General features: G+C 52.0%; 1 protein-coding gene across 1 annotated transcript in view; it reads right to left on the bottom strand.

Annotated features, from left to right (window-relative positions):
- The window catches only part of LOC146009536 (uncharacterized), a 783,885-nt gene that overhangs the window by 736,750 nt on the left and 29,409 nt on the right, over positions 1-17,726 (bottom strand). Inside the window, 4 exon segments of the mRNA XM_083149979.1 lie at positions 3,671-3,892; positions 14,885-14,993; positions 15,152-15,249; positions 17,497-17,590. Coding sequence (XP_083006105.1) covers positions 3,671-3,892; positions 14,885-14,993; positions 15,152-15,249; positions 17,497-17,590 — 523 coding nt within the window.

Raw genomic sequence — 17,726 nt, 5'->3', positions numbered from 1 at the left:
TAGGGGAGTGGGGACCCCCCCCCCAATAAAGGGGAACACCAGACTGAGCTGAAGCTCGGGGCTGAGGGTGGCGGGCTGACACTATAACAAAAAAAATAAAACATTGGTGAACAGTGGAAGCAGCAGCCTTGGATGTCCGAGGCTGCTGGGCCCTACACGGGTAGCATGCTATTTCCCTTAATAAGGGTGGGCTGTCATTGGAAAACCTGCCTTCGCTAACAGGACGCTCTCACATGCTCTCCCCAAATCAGATCCTTTCCACTTTTTTATGTTCCATTGTAGTGAATGGTGGGCTGTTCGGTGCTCTCACCACTTGTTTACTGCCAAGCAGAAGCAGGTTTCTCTGCACTAACATTGACTTTTCTACATGCACAGTTTGCAAACCCTGAATTTTGGAATACTTGAGTACAGTTATGCCTATGATGGCAACCACATGACTTTTAGTGGGGGAGGGGGTCACAGACTGCTGCCTAAAGGGGATGTGCACATGGAGACATAATGAGGTGTAAGGGGAGAATATAGGGCCTAATTCAAATGGATAAAACGGTGCTGCGCTGCAGGTGGGGTAGATGCAACATGTGCAGAGAGAGTCACATTTGGGTGAGTTATATTTTTTTGGTGCAGGGTAAATACTGACTGCTTTATTCTTACACTAATTTAGATTTGATTGAACAAACCCACTGACATTTAACTCTCTCTGCACATATTACATCTGCCCCATCTGCAGTGCAGCATTATTTTGTCCATCGGCAAACATTGCAGGTCTGAATTAGGCCCCATGTGTGAAGAAAAGAGCAGGACAGAGGTGCTGAGACAGGAAGCACTGAGAGGAGGAGCCTCGGTGAGGAGTAATAACTGTGTAGTGTGTGGTCAGCGCCGAGTCCGTCATTTGCCGCTTTCCCTCCGTGACGGGGGCGGGGCTAACAGTGATGGGCACAATGCATCCCTGCACCCAGAAACCCCATCAGCCCCGGTAACTCCGCCCACCTCCTACTCTCACCTGAAGGCAGTAACGTGCGCTTGCTTCAGCTACGATTACCCAGCACCCCATAATTGTTCAATTTGTCTTTATCTAGAAACACCCGGCTTATTAACGTCTTAAACGTGGTCTTAAAACATGAGTCAGGAGACACCAAAAACACATTTGTTACAGGCCGCATGTTATTATTTCAGCTTTATTCAATATCTATTATCTTCTAAAAGCTGCACAATAAACAATAGCTAGATTCTGATTGGTTGTCCATAGGAACATGTCATTTCTAATAGAACAATGTCCATGACCTGACAATAAGCCCATGAGGGTTAGGACAGAAGCTGCGTCCAATACCCAAATGCAAAATGTTCTCCATAGATGGAGCATGGTCCCGGCCTACAACCCTATATCACATACACTCAGTCGTTAGGACTACACCTATGAGTAACGCATGTGCAGTAAGAAAACGCACAAAATGCATTTGAGCGCAGCTATACGTGCACCCCGATATAACATCGAATACATACACCCCTATATAACATCACATACATAAACCTCTATATGACATCACATACATACACCCCGATATGACATCACATACATGCATGCATACCTATATCTCCAGTCCATGGCATGGCATTTGCAAGGGACGGATTCTCTGAAGTGTTACCCCCAAGGCCTCATATACAGATGGAGCCCCTCTCATTCAGCTCCAGCGCCCGCCAGAATGTCCCTGCTGGGAAGCGCTAAATAAGAAGGACGCCATCAGACTGGGACGTACGAGGGTCTCACATGCATGTCCCAATCACTCGGCGGCAGGGATCAGGGACCCTGCCCACCTCCACTTCAGGGAGATGGGCAGGGTTAGGGGGGGAGAGTGCGGTGAGGCAGCGGCAACCGGCGGCGAGCTCCGTCAGAACGGGGAGCGTGACAGATGGCCGGCGGCAGATGGCGATTCCAACGCCAGACCCAGCCTTAATTAGAGTGGCTCCATCTTTACACAGCTTTCACACTGGGACTCAGACCTGTTCCCTAGGCAGCATATATACAAGGCGTAGCAAACCGGTAAACGCCGCACCGCCGAATGCTCCCCGCCCCCAAATCCCCTCGCATAAGGAAGAGAAATCATTCATTGGTCGCACCGCCGAATGCTCTCCGCCCCCAAATCCCCTCACTGGTCGCTCTCACCATCAAATTATTTTTTTACCCATAGCAAATAAAACTGCCTGCCCCATTTAGTCTGCATGGAGATGGCCGAAATCGGGGGCGGACGACACATCAGCCGCCCGCCCCAAAAAACACTGTGCCATCCTCTGCCCGCCCCGTGCCCGCCCATTCGGCGAGTGCGAAACCGGCCAGAGGCATTCGCTCTGGGTGATTGCATATTCGCATATTGGCGCATGTGCAAACCCCAAACATCGGACAGGGTAACAAATTTGTCCCGGCTTAAGCTGTTCTGAATTGCCCCCAATATTTTGTTTCGACTGTACTCTATTACATACAGTTCAGCTCACTGTCTTTTTCCTAGGTGAGCTTTCTGGTGTCTATGAAGACACAGCTTGTTTGCAAAACATTTCCCACACTCAGAACATGGAAATGGTTTCTGACCTGTGTGAATTCTCTCATGACTAACAAGTTCTGATTTCATTGTAAAACATTTCCCACACTCAGAGCATGGAAATGGTTTCTCACCTGTGTGAGTTCTCTGATGACAAAGAAGACCTTTTTTTTCTGCAAAACACTTCCCACACTCCAAACATGCAAATGGTTTCTCACCTGTGTGACTTCTGAGATGAGTAAGAAAATTTGAATTATCTGTAAAACATTTCCCACACTCAGAGCATGTAAATGGTTTCACACCTGTGTGTAGTCTTTGATGAATAGTAAGGCTTGATGTGAGTGCAAAACTTTTCCCACACTCTGAGCATTGAAATGGTTTAGCACCTGTGTGTTGTCTCTGATGTTGAACAAGATGGGATTTTTGTATGAAACATTTCCCACATTCAGAGCATTCAAATGGTTTCACACCTGTGTGTTGTCTCAGGTGTACAGCAAGATGAGAATTCTGTATAAAACACTTCCCACACTCAGTGCAGGAATAAGTATTCTGACCTGTGTGACTTCTCAGATGTTTAAGAAGATTGGATTTACATTTAAAAGATTTCTCACACTCAGAACATGCAAATGGCCTCTCGCCTGTGTGAATTTTCTCATGTGTAACAAGATGTGATTTACATTTAAAAGATTTCTCACACTCAGAACATGGAAATGGCCTCTCGTCTGTGTGAATTTTCTCATGTATAGCAAGATGGGATTTAGATGGAAAACATTTCTCACACTCAGAACATGGATATGGCCTCTCACATGTTTGACTTTTCTGATGTGCAAAAAAATGGGATTTATATGTAAAACCTTTCCCACACTTAGCGCATGAAAAAGGGTTCCCATCTGTGTGAATTTTCTCATGTTTAACAAGATAGGATTTATGTGTAAAACATTTCCTACACTTAGAGCATGAAAAGGGGTTCTCATCTGTGTGAATTTTCTCATGTTTAACAAGATTGGATTTATGTGTAAAACATTTCCTACACTTAGAGCATGGGAATGGTTTCTCATCTATATGAGATATCTGGGGCAGAACTAAAACTGACTGATGTATAGAACTCTTAACAAATTCACAGGATAATACTGTATCACCTTTCTGAGCTGTACTGTGTGTAGCAATATCTGAATTATCAGGAGAACGTTCCTCATTACTAAAAGGACCAGATGAAATATCTGCACTGGGAAGTTCTGGATGTGGAATTAAGATATTGGGATTTTCTCCTTGAGGATCTTGTATGCTGTCCTTATCTTCTAGTTTATCGTCTGAAGACACAATGAGATCTCCCTCCGAGGTATTCCTGCTTGTGCGCCCATCTAAACAAAACAGATGTACTATATGAAAACAGACAGAACTGCTTCAGCTGAGGGTCAGATGTACATAGATGTCTCAGCACTTAGTTATACTTAACGGGTGACATTTAATCAACAATTTAATGGAATGCGAATTGAGGTATGAAAAATGCGATGTTATGCGATGAAGTGCGAATTTTAGTCATGAACATGTGTGTGGGGTTCCCCCTCCTGAGGCCTGGCCAGCAGCCAATCAGGAGTGGGCATTGTCTGGTGGGTGGGCCTAACCCCCGGTATGTGGGAGGGGCCGAGATTGTAAACAAACAACCTCCGCTTGTGCAGCCGGGGTACGTGCAGCCAAAGGAGCGGAGGGTTCAGCACCAGACGGCATGTGAGTATAATATCCTTCAACAAGTACCCATGGATACTACTGGAGAAGAGGACCGGCCTCCGGCGGACCTCTGAAGGTACGTATAGTGTGTGATTGTAGCATGTAATAAAACTTTACTTTTCTTAGGTGTCCGTTTTATTTTTTACGATTTATATTGGTGTAGGACTACAAGGCCCTTTAATGCCCCGCATTCTGGGACTTGTAGTTCTCCAAGTCCCTGCATACCGTACATGCTTGTTGGGACTTATAGTTCCACAACAATGTAAAAATGAGATTTATGTCTTACCTGGTAAATCTCTTTCTTCGAGGACATCAGTGGCCACAGGCTTTACAGTGGGTAGTGGAGTGGGAGTGAGCACCAGCACCCTAGGGGTTAAACGTCAACTGCCTCCCAGGCAGCCGGGCTCCTCCCCTCCTCTACCCTGCCTCCAGGCCAAGGGTTTTTTAACAAGTCAAGGCAGGAGACAAGGAAGAGAAGCACCACACAGAACACATTCTGAACACGTTAGTACCCTCAACAGAGGAACAATATAACGTAATCGTAACTTAACCGTAACAGAAGTAAAGCAGGCGCGGCAGGGAGGGACAGAATCAACAGGTCATCCAGATACGGGAGTATACGGATACCCTGGCTGCACAGACTGCTGCCCATCACTTTAGTGAATACACAGGGGCAGTGGATAGGCCAAATGGCAGGGCCAGGAACTGAAAATGCCGGGGATGTGCAAGTACGCATCCTGTATGTGAAGGGACGCCATGAAGTGCCCTGGCTGAAGGGCCAAGACAATGGAGCGTAGGGTCTCCATCCTGAACTTCGGGACACGTACAAACTTGTTGCGCTCCTTTAAGTGGAGGATGGGCCTGTAGAAACTGTTTGGTTTCCTGACCAGGAAAAGGCTGGCGTAAAACCCGAACCCCTTTGGGCCAAAGGGACGGGTACGATGACGCCTGCTTGGAGTAAACGTTGAACGGATTGTTCTAACGCTCTGCGCTTTTCCAGGTCCGATGGGAGACTCGTGGAAAAGAACAATCTAGGTGGGCGATGCCAAAAAGTTAAGGAGTAGCCCCAAGAGACCACCTCTGACCCCAAGCGTCTGTTGTGGATTCCAGCCAAATAGCCGAAAACCCAGACAGACGACCACTCACCCTGGTATTTCCCAGGTGGGGGCCCACCCAGTCATGCGGAGGGCTTGTGCGCAGGCTTGGGGCGTCTGGTGGCCCAGGGACGCCTGCCTCTAGGACGGGAGGATCTGCCCCTCTGGGAAGATCTGGAGGAGAAGGCCTGTCCCCTACCACAACCCTGGAAACAAAAGGACTGAAATGGAGCCCGGGGCCGTGGAGCAGGGGTGGATGGTAGGAAGGCAGTTTTTGAAGCTGCCACCGTAGCAACCATTTTATCCAGTTCAGGACCGAATAAGGAGGGAACCCTCGAAGGAAAGCCTTCTTTGAGTCTGTGTCAGATTTCCAGGAACGCAACCATAGGGATCTGCAAGCGGCCACTGCCGAAGCCGACACCGTGGAGGAGAGAGTAGCGGAATCAAGAGCTGCCTCGCCTAAGTAGAGGGCAGCCAGATGTATCAACTCTATAGTAGGCATCAGAGTTTCTGCTGGCACCCCCTCAGACACCCCCGTCGCCAGGATAGCAGTCGACAAGATGGGGGGTCCTCTCTATTGCAGGCGTCCCCATCAATAGCGTCATCGACGGCCTCCTCCAAATAATCCTCATCCTGATCCTCCTCATCAGTATCATGCAGAAGGAGGGGTTTTTCAACTAAAGCCCTTCGTCTATCTGCTTGCTAGCCACAGCCGGCGGTCCCCCTCGCCAGATGGAACAGCCGCTATGTGCGCCTCGCTGCGCAACTCGCACACGCTCCCAGCGGGGAGCGCATTACTCACTGTGCCCAGCACTGTGGTCCCCGGCGTCTGGTGGCGGCTGTCTGCTTCCCAGTGCCCGGGGGCCGCTGCAGGTCCCCACCCATGAGTGGCGATGCAGCGCCGGACCCGAGTGATGGAGTTGGCAGCACAGGGGTCTGTATAGACCCCCAGTGCTGCTGCTCTGTCACTGACAGCCGTCAGTGTAAAAAAAAAAAAGAAGTTAAGCTTCTTAAAACAGCAGCCCCTCTAGTGGGTGCATCTGGCTCCTACCAGCACCCGAAAAATCTGAAACTGAGGTCCTTGGCCTGGAGGCGGGATAGAGGAGGGGAGGAGGAGGGGAGGAGCCCGACTGCCTGGGAGGCAGTTGAAGTTTAACCTCTAGGGCGCTGGTTCTCACTCCCGCTCCACTACCCACTGTAAAGCCTGCGGCCCCTGATGTCTCCCGAAGGAGAAATAGTTATGCCTATTTTTACAAAACAATCAGGCCGGTTCCCACCACCCAGGGGCACCGGCCCGGGCTTCACCATAGGCAGGGGTAACTCTGGAGGGGGGGTGTTGCTGACCAGCCATGGGGATGAATGCTTTGGCTGGGAAAACTTGCGAGAAAAAGTTTCCCATGGCGGCGGCATTACCCTGTTGGCTGTTTGGGTCCAGTGCTGGTTGCCCAAATTTCAGAAAATGTGCAAATTCGGCTTTTTATTCACTAAAAGTTGCAAAATATCTCTTCCTATCACCTGACCTTGTAACGTGCCGACCTTGATCCATATCGACCTTCTTCTTGTCAATCCTATGACACCTACCCCTTCCCACCCTCTGGAGTCCCTTTACCTATCTCAATTTTCTGTACTATAATTTTACTGCTCTCTTCCTAAACCACCTCTCTATGCTCCTTGATCACGGTCTTTCTGATCTGTGTCACCCCTGTCTGTCCGCCCCTCCACCTATAGACTGGAAGCTGTAAGGAGCAGGGCCCTCTTCACTTATGTACTTTCATTTCCCTGCCCACAGTAGGTGTGGGCAAACTAGCAGCATATACTAGCCCAGAGGATCCCCACAAGTTCATGTTTTCATAAGATGTTAGGGGGAGAGCAGGAGTATAATAGGGGCTGATGGCTCCTGATGTAGGAGATACACCAGAGAGTGTGGGGAGGAGACTGGTCAGATCTCTGGGCTGGTAACACACAGTGACATGATGTGAGGGGGAGAGCAGGAGTATAATAGGGGCTGATGGCTGCTGATGTATGAGATACACCAGAGAGTGTGGGGAGGAGACTGGTCAGATCTCTGGGCTGGTAACACAGTGACATGATGTGAGGGGAGAGCAGGAGTATAATAGGGGCTGATGGCTCCTGATGTATGAGATACACCAGAGAGTGTGGGCAGGAGACTGGTCAGATCTCTGGGCTGGTAACACAGTGACATGATGTGAGGGGAGAGCAGGAGTATAATAGGGGCTGATGGCTCCTGATGTATGAGATACAACAGAGAGTGTGGGGAGGAGACTGGTCAGATCTCTGGGCTGGTAACACAGTGACATGATGTGAGGGGAGAGCAGGAGTATAATAGGGGCTGATGGCTCCTGATGTATGAGATACACCAGAGAGTGTGGGGAGGAGACTGGTCAGATCTCTGGTAACACACAGTGACATAATGTGAGGGGGAGAGCAGGAGTATAATAGGGGCTGATGGCTCCTGACTCCCCCACTGGACAGATACATTCCCCTCATTAGTCTGTAGTGACAGAGGAGGGTGCGGGATAAGAGGCCGCTGTAGTGACAGAGGAGGGTGCGGGATAAGAGGCTGCTGTAGTGACAGAGGAGGGTGCGGGATAAGAGGCCGCTGTAGTGACAGAGGAGGGTGCAGGATAAGAGGCCGCTGTAGTGACAGAGGAGGGTGCGGGATAAGAGGCAGCTGTAGTGACAGAGGAGGGTGCGGGATAAGAGGCCGCTGTAGTGACAGAGGAGGGTGCGGGATAAGAGGCCGCTGTAGTGACAGAGGAGGGTGCGGGATAAGAGGCTGCTGTAGTGACAGAGGAGGGTGCGGGATAATGAGATTTATGTCTTACCTGGTAAATCTCTTTCTTCGAGGACATCAGGGGCCACAGCTTTACAGTGGGTAATAGGAGTGGGAGAGAGCTCCAGCACCCTAGAGGATAACTTTAACTGCCTCCCAGGCAGTCAGGCTCCTCCCCTCCTATACCCCGCCTCCAGGCCAAGGACCTCAGTTTTTTTTAACAAGCCATGGCAGGAGACAAGGGAGAAGGAAGAGAAGCACCACACAGAGACACATTCTGAAACATGTTAGTACCCTCAACAGAGGAGTAATATAACCAGTGAAACGTAACTTTAACGTAACTGAAGCAGGCGCGGCAGGGAGGGATCCCTGTGGCCCCTGATGTCCTCGAAGAAAGAGATTTACCAGGTAAGACATAAATCTCATTTTCTCCTTCGGGAGACATCAGGGGCCACAGCTTTACAGTGGGACGTCCTAAAGCAGCCACCTATGGGTGGGGACGCGCCTGTGCCGCAGCCAACACACTCTGCCCAAAGGCAGAGTCCTGGGAGGCAAACGTATCAAAAGCGTAAAAACGCAAGAAAGTAGCAGCTGACGACCATGTCGCAGCTCTGCAAATTTGCTCAGCTGTTGCACCGCCCCGAACAGCCCAAGACGCCCCCACAGACCTGGTGGAATGTGCCCGGATACCAGCCGGAACCGGAAGGGAGGCGCCCAGGTATGCCTGCCTGATGACAGAACGAAGCCAGCGGGCAATAGTCTGTTTAGTGGCCGGCCATCCCCGCTTCTGAAAGCCATACAGCACAAAGAGCGAGTCCGACTTGCGAAAGGACCGAGAGCGGCGCACGTAGATGCGCAACGCCCGGACAACATCCAAGGAGGATTGATTCGGAGACGCATCTGACCCCTGAAAGGCCGGAACCACGATTTCCTGGTTAACGTGGAAACTGGACACCACCTTTGGTAAGTTAGAAGGGACAGTACGAAGGACCGCCCGGTCATTATGCAAAACCAGGAAAGGGGACTTACAAGACAGGGCAGACAGATCGGACACCCTCCGGGCTGATGCTATTGCCAATAAGAAAACCGTTTTCCAGGTGAGCCAACACAGGTCCACTGACCGCAATGGTTCAAATGGTGGTTTCTGAAGCGCAGATAGCACAAGTGAAAGGTCCCAAGGAGCAACCGGGGGAACAAAGGGAGGCTGGATGTGCAAAACCCCCTGCAGGAATGTGCGGACATCCCGCAAAAGTGCTAATCTTCGGCGAAACAAGATGGACAAAGCAGAGACTTGAACCTTCAAGGTAGATAAGCGCAATCCAGCCTCCAGGCCCTTCTGTAAGAAAGATAGGATCCGAGCCAGGCGATAAGACTTAGGATTGAAGTGGCGAGTCCTACACCAAACAAAGTAGGCCCTCCAAACACGATGATAGGCCCTCGCCGAGGAAGCCTTCCTCGCTCTAAGCATGGTGGAGATTACTCGTGCATTAAACCCCCTAGATCTCAAGAGGGAGGTTTCAATAGCCACCCCGTCAAAGCCAGGCGCCTCAGATCTGGATGCAGACACGGACCCTGAGAGAGAAGGTCCTGACGCAACGGCAGACGAATCGGGGGGGCCACCGACAGAGCCTGAAGATCTGAGAACCAGACTCGTCTGGGCCAATGCGGAGCCACCAGGATCAATGTGCCCCCTTCCGCCTTCAGCTTGCGAATCAGTCGCAATAGAAGGGAGAATGGTGGGAAGGCGTACATCAGCCTGAACGGCCACGGAGCGGACAGGGCGTCCACCAAGATGGCGGCTGGGTCGCGAGCCCTGGATCCGTAAAGGGGAACCTTGTGGTTGTGCTGAGAGGCCATCAGGTCCACTTCGGGTAAGCCCCACCGACGTACCAGCATCTGGAACACCTCCTGATGGAGGGACCATTCGCCGGCATTCAGTGTTTGACGGCTTAGGAAGTCCGCTTCCCAGTTCTGGACTCCCGGTATAAAGACCGCTGATAGAGCAGGAATCTTCTTCTCCGTCCACTGAAAGATGCGGGATGTTTCCACCATTGCTGCCCGGCTGCGGGTGCCACCCTGGTGGTTGATATAAGCCACCGTGGTCGCATTGTCCGACTGGACCTGCACCGGATGACCCTTCAGCCAGGGTTCTGCCAGGCAAAGAGCTCGGAAGACCGCCCTCAGTTCGAGGACATTGCATTGATTTGAAGCTTGGCCTCCGATGTAGACCAAAGTCCTTGGAATGACCTCTGGCAAGTGACCGCTCCCCAACCGCGGAGGCTGGCATCCGTGGTGAGAAGGGTCCATTGGTGGATCCAAAATGGCCGTCCCATCGTGAGGTTCTGGTCTAGGAGCCACCACGAGAGAGAGAGACGAGTTGCCGGCGATAAGGTTATCACCTGAGATCGGAGAGAACGATAGGATCCTGACCACTTGGAGAGGATCTCCTTCTGAAGTGTGCGGGAGTGGAACTGGGCATATTCCGCCATGTCGAAGGTCGACACCATTGAACCCAGAACCTTCATGCAAGCATGCATGGACACCCGTCGGGGATTTAGGAGCCGACGAATTCGGGACTGCAGGGTCCGCCGACGGTCGTCTGGCAGGTAGATCCTCTGATGGATGGTGTCCAACCTGGCCCCCAGGTGAACCATCGACTGTGCCGGAATCAGTGAGGACTTGTCCCAATTGATGATCCAGCCGTGTCGTTCCAGGAGCTGTATCACCAGAGTCAGGTGGTCCCGAAGAAGGTCTGCAGAGGGAGCGAGAATCAACAGGTCGTCCAGATATGGGAGTATCCGGATACCCTGGCTGCGCAGACTGCTGCCCATCACTGCCATCACCTTTGTGAACACACGGGGGGCAGTGACAAGACCAAATGGTAGCGCCCTGAACTGGAAATGTTGGTCCAGTATGGCAAAGCGCAGGAACCGCTGATGTTCCGGACGGATGGGGATGTGTAAGTATGCATCCTGTATGTCCAAAGATGCCATGAAGTCCCCTGGCTGGAGGGCCAGGACAATGGAGCGCAGAGTCTCCATCCTGAACTTTGGAACACGTACAAACTTGTTCAGCTTCTTTAAGTTGAGTATGGGCCTGTAGGACCCGTTTGGTTTCCTGACCAGGAAGAGGCTGGCGTAAAACCCTGAACCCCTCTGGGACCAGGGGACGGGTATGATGACTCCTGCTTGAAGCAAACGTTGAACTGCTTGTTCTAACGCTTTGCGCTTTTCCAGGTCTGATGGAAGACTCGTGGAAAAGAACGATGTCGGTGGGCGATGCCAAAAAGTTAAGGAGTAGCCTCGGGAGACCACCTCCTGAACCCACGCGTCTGTGGTGGATTCCAACCAGATGGGAGAAAACTCCAACAGACGACCGCCCACCCTGGGATCCCCCAGGTGGGGGCCCACCCCGTCATGCGGTGGGCTTGTCTGCAGGCTTGGGATCAGGGCGTCTGGTGGCCCAAGGACGCTTGCCTCTAGGGCGGGAGTATCTGCTCCCCTGGGAAGATCTGGAGGAGAAGGCCTGTCCCCTACCACGACCCTGGAACCGAAAGGACTGAAAGGCCGGCCGGGGCCGTGTAGTCGGGATGGATGGTAGAAAAGCCGTTTTTGAGGCTGCCACCGTAGCGACCATCCTATCCAGCTCGGGACCGAATAAGAGGGAACCGTCGAATGGAAGAGCTTCCAAGGCCTTCTTAGAGTCCGTGTCAGCCTTCCAGGAACGCAGCCAAAGTGATCTGCGAGCGGCCACTGCTGAAGCTGACACCCTGGAGGAGAGCGTAGCGGAATCAAGAGCTGCCTCGCCTAAGTAGAGGGCAGCCTGATGTATCAACTCTATAGTCGGTAGTAGAGTTTCTGCTGGGGCCCCCTCAGACACCCCTGCTGTGATGACAGCAGTCCATTTAGTTAGGGCCATAGCCACCCAGGCTGATGCCAGGGCAGGCCTGCCGGCCGCTCCAGCCGTGGTGTAGATAAGCTTCAGGAAGTTTTCCAACTTCCTATCCGCCTGATCCTTAAGAGACGCTGTAGGGATTGGCAACAGAGAGGCTTTCACCAGTTTTGCCACATGAGCGTCTACCCTGGGGGCTGTCTCCCAGGGGGTCCTGTCCTCCTGGGGGAGAGGATAGAGGGAGGAGAAACGTTTGTGAATGACAAACCTCCTATTAGGGACCTCCCAAGATTCTTTAATGACCATGTCAAGATTATCCGACTTGGGAAATAGACTTAAGGAGCGTTTAGGGCGCTTAAATATAGGGCCCGACTCCGCAGGCGGATCAGCGTGGTCGTCTATTAGAAGGACCTTTTTAACCGCTGTAATCAGGCCTGGTACATCAAGGCGAGATGGGGGATCCTCTCTATGAGACGGGGGGTTCTCTCCAACAAAGGCATCCCCAATGTCAGCGGCGACGTCAATGGCGTCATCGACGGCCTCCTCCACATAGTAGTCGTCATCATCATCTTGATTGTCTTGCTCCTCCTCCTCCTCGTCTGAATCATGCCTGAGGAGGGGTCGGAGTGCCGCCGGTCTTTTAACTAAAGACCTGCGTCTATCTGCGGGCAATGAACCCTCCCCCTGGGCATCCAACGCTGGGGGGGTTGCACCCACCGCCGATGAGGACGGCACGGGCTGCTGGGGCAGCGCAGCCGAGACTTTATCAACTAGCTGCGCCATCATCTGCACAAGGGATGAGGCCCAAGCAGGCTCCTGAGAAGAGGCCGAAGGCGTGGGCAGCGCCTGCGCATTGTAGCAGCTTGCGCATACGCCGTCCTGTACATAGTCCAGGGGAGATAGGCCCGCATTACAGGCTGTGCATGACAGCAATGCTGGGGCGTCCCCCTTCTTGGACTTGCCCTTGTTGGGCATAATTACTGTAAGTACAGGAGGACTAAGTACAAAATGACACCAAATACACTGCAGTAGCTATTGGGTTAATAAGTACACATATACAGCAAGCATACATAGGCATACAATGCAAATAGAAGGCAAATGGCACTAGGCTCTTGCAGCAGCTATGGCTGACTGGAGCACTCAGAAACTGTGACCTGTGTCCCGCAGGAGAGGTACAGGGGGGACTTGCCCAAGCCTCCTGGCAGTGAAAGAGTGGAACCCCGGGTGGCACTGGAGCTTCTCCGTGTCCCTCCTCACGTGCAGCCAGGCAGACAGGAAGGGATGTCAGTGGCGGGAACTCTCTGTGCGCCAAGCACAGTTCCCTGCCTACTGTCCCCGGGGGAGGGGCTGATGTGGGGGGAGCCACCTCCCCCTGCTAACAAATGACCATAGGGAAGGTGTCCTCATGCAGCGCTGGTAAAATGGCGGGGATCCGGCGCGCGCCGGGCGGCCCCGCATACCAGCGCTGCTGCCCACAAACTAGTATCCCTGGTGGTCCAGCGGGACGGGCGGCGAGCCGACCGACCGCTTGCTAGCACAGCCGGCGGTCACCCCTCGCCGGCTGTGACAGCCACATCTATGCGCCTCGCTGCGCTATCGCACACGCTCCCGGCGGGGAGCGTGTCTTACTCACAGTGCGTCCCGGCTGTTGTGAAGGGGGCGCCTGTGGTTCCCGGCGTCCGGCTGTGGCTGTAGGCTCCCCAGTGCCCGGGGGCCGCTGCAGGTCCCCACCAGCGGGTGGCGATGCAGCGCCGGACCCGGGTGTTGGAGCCAGCAGTGCAGGGGTCTATTCAGACCCCCAGCGCTGCTGCACTGACACTTAAAGTGTAAAAAAAAAAAATTAAAGTTATGGCTGCTAAATAGCAGCCCCTCTTTTGGGTGCATCTGGCTCCTGCCAGCACCCTAGAAAAACTGAGGTCCTTGGCCTGGAGGCGGGGTATAGGAGGGGAGGAGCCTGACTGCCTGGGAGGCAGTTAAAGTTATCCTCTAGGGTGCTGGAGCTCTCTCCCACTCCTATTACCCACTGTAAAGCTGTGGCCCCTGATGTCTCCCGAAGGAGAAAAGAGGCCGCTGTAGTGACAGAGGAGGGTGCAGGATAAGAGGCCGGTGTAGTGACAGAGGAGGGTGCGGGATAAGAGGCAGCTGTAGTGACAGAGGAGGGTGCAGGATAAGAGGCCGCTGTAGTGACAGAGGAGGGTGCAGGATAAGAGGCCGCTGTAGTGACAGAGGAGGGTGCGGGATAAGAGGCCGCTGTAGTGACAGAGGAGGGTGCGGGAAAAGAGGCTGCTGTACTGACAGAGGAGGGTGCGGGAGAAGAGGCTGCTGTACTGACAGAGGAGGGTGCGGGATAAGAGGCCGCTGTAGTGACAAAGGAGGGTGCGGGATAAGAGGCAGCTGTAGTGACAGAGGAGGGTGCGGGATAAGAGGCCGCTGTAGTGACAGAGGAGGGTGCAGGATAAGAGGCCGCTGTAGTGACAGAGGAGGGTGCAGGATAAGAGGCCGCTGTAGTGACAGAGGAGGGTGCAGGATAAGAGGCTGCTGTAGTGACAGAGGAGGGTGCAGGATAAGAGGCTGCTGTAGTGACAGAGGAGGGTGCAGGATAAGAGGCTGCTGTAGTGACAGAGGAGGGTGCAGGATAAGAGGCTGCTGTAGTGACAGAGGAGGGTGCAGGATAAGAGGCTGCTGTAGTGACAGAGGAGGGTGCGGGATAAGAGGCCGCTGTAGTAACAGAGAAGGGTGCGGGATAAGAGGCTGCTGTAGTGACAGAGGAGGGTGCGGGATAAGAAGCTGCTGTAGTGACAGAAAAAGGAGAATATGTTACTCAATAATAAGTGATTATTACTGACCTGTGTTGGTATCTGTAGGGATTTCCTCCTCCTTACACTGGTCATCACTCATAGATAGACTTTTTTCTCCCTCTATATCTTCTTCTTTACCATCAGCCATATCTTCCCCCTAAGTCACCCACAAAACAATAATATAAAGAAATGCCTTTTTCAATTGAAAATTCAGTTTTAGTAAAATAATTTCAGTGAATAAGAAACAAAGCTTCCATATAGATCATATAGTGACAGTCACTTTATTATATGGGAGAGATTCTAAATATCACCTACCTGATCCTCCTGTGGGGTCGTGTCAGTCTCCTCTTTACAGTCCTGGGAATACAGAGGACGGGGACATATCTCTGGGGTATCTCTGTTACTGTGCCCATCTGTAGGAGACACACAGTGACTGAGGACATGGTATATATGTGATTATCCTGGGAATACAGAGGATGGGGACATCTCTATGGGGTATCTCTGTTACTAGGCCCATCTGTAGGAGACACGCAGTGACTGAGGACATTGTATATATGTGATTATCCTGGGAATACAGAGGACAGGGACATCTCTCTGGGGTATCTCTGTTACTGGGCCCATCTGTAGGAGACACGCAGTGACTGAGGACATGGTATATATGTGATTTTCCTACGAATACAGAGGATGGGGAAATATCTCTGGGGAGACTGTGGTAGGGAGGAGACTGTTACCAGCCAAGAGAGCTGACCACACAGTGACATGATGTGAGGGGAGAGCAGGAGTATAATAGGGGCTGATGGCTCCTGATGTATGAGATACACCAGAGAGTGTGGGGAGGAGAATGGTCAGATCTCTGGGCTGGTAACACACAGTGACATGATGTGAGGGGGAGAGCAGGAGTATAATAGGGGCTGATGGCTCCTGATGTATGAGATGCACCAGAGAGTGTGGGGAGGAGACTGGTCAGATCTCTGGGCTGGTAACACACAGCGACATGATGTGAGGGGGAGAGCAGGAGTATAATAGGGGCTGATGGCTCCTGATGTATGAGATACACAAGAGAGTGCGGGGAGGAGACTGGTCAGATCTCTGGGCTGGTAACACACAGTGACATGATGTCAGGGTGAGAGCAGGAGTATAATAGGGGCTGATGGCTCCTAATGTATGAGATACACCAGAGAGTGTGGGGAGGAGAATGGTCAGATCTCTGGGCTGGTAACACACAGTGACATGATGTGAGGGGGAGAGCAGGAGTATAATAGGGGCTGATGGCTCCTGATGTATGAGATGCACCAGAGAGTGTGGGGAGGAGACTGGTCAGATCTCTGGGCTGGTAACACACAGCGACATGATGTGAGGGGGAGAGCAGGAGTATAATAGGGGCTGATGGCTCCTGATGTATGAGATACACAAGAGAGTGCGGGGAGGAGACTGGTCAGATCTCTGGGCTGGTAACACACAGTGACATGATGTCAGGGTGAGAGCAGGAGTATAATAGGGGCTGATGGCTCCTAATGTATGAGATACACCAGAGTGTGTGGGGAGGAGACTGGTCAGATTTCTGAGCTGGTAACACACAGTGACATGATGTGAGGGGGAGAGCAGGAGTATAATAGGGGCTGATGGCTGCTGATGTATGAGATACACCGGAGAGTGCGGGGAGGAGACTGGTCAGATCTCTGGGCTGGTAACACACAGTGACATGATGTGAGGGGGAGAGTAGCAGTATAATAGGGGCTGATGGCTGCTGATGTATGAGATACACCGGAGAGTGCGGGGAGGAGACTGGTCAGATCTCTGGGCTGGTAACACACAGTGACATGATGTGAGGGGGAGAGTAGGAGTATAATAGGGGCTGATGGCTCCTGATGCATGAGATACACCAGAGTGTGTGGGGAGGAGACTGGTCAGATCTCCGAGCTGGTAACACACAGTGACATGATGTGAGGGGGGAGAGCAGGAGTATAATAGGGGCTGATGGCTCCTGATGTATGAGATACACCAGAGTGTGTGGGGAGGAGACTGGTCAGATCTCCGAGCTGGTAACACACAGTGACATGATGTGAGGGGAGAGCAGGAGTATAATAGGGGCTGATGGCTGCTGATGTATGAGAAACACCAGAGAGTGTGGGGAGGAGACTGGTCAGATCTCTGGGCTGGTAACACACAGTGACATGATGTGAGGGGGAGAGTAGGAGTATAATAGGGGCTGATGGCTCCTGATGCATGAGATACACCAGAGTGTGTGGGGAGGAGACTGGTCAGATCTCCGAGCTGGTAACACACAGTGACATGATGTGAGGGGGGAGAGCAGGAGTATAATAGGGGCTGATGGCTCCTGATGTATGAGATACACCAGAGTGTGTGGGGAGGAGACTGGTCAGATCTCCGAGCTGGTAACACACAGTGACATGATGTGAGGGGAGAGCAGGAGTATAATAGGGGCGGATGGCTCCTGACTCCACCACTGGGCAGATACATTCCCCTCATTAGTCTGTAGTGACAGAGGAGGGTGCGTGATAAGAGGCTGCTGTAGTGACAGAGGAGGGTGCGGGATAAGAGGCTGCTGTAGTGACAGAGGAGGGTGCAGGATAAGAGGCCGCTGTAGTGACAGAACAAGGAGAATATTTGACTCTCTGTAATAAGTGATTATTACTGACCTGTGTTGGTATCTGTAGGGATTTCCTCCTCCTTACACTGATCCTCACTCATAGATAGACTTTCTTCCTCTATATCATCAGCCATATCTTCCCCCTTAAGTCACCCAGAAAACAATAATATAAAGAAATGCCTTTTTCAATTGAATTCAGTTTTAGTAAAATAATTCCAGTTAATAAGAAACACCGCTACCATATAGATCATATAGTTACAGTCACTTTATTATATGGAG

This window comes from Crinia signifera, chromosome 6, assembly GCF_055691185.1.
Source record: "Crinia signifera chromosome 6, ASM5569118v1, whole genome shotgun sequence".
In the NCBI taxonomy this organism is placed as follows: Eukaryota; Metazoa; Chordata; class Amphibia; order Anura; family Myobatrachidae; genus Crinia; species Crinia signifera.
This window is presented reverse-complemented; position numbering and strand designations above follow the sequence as displayed.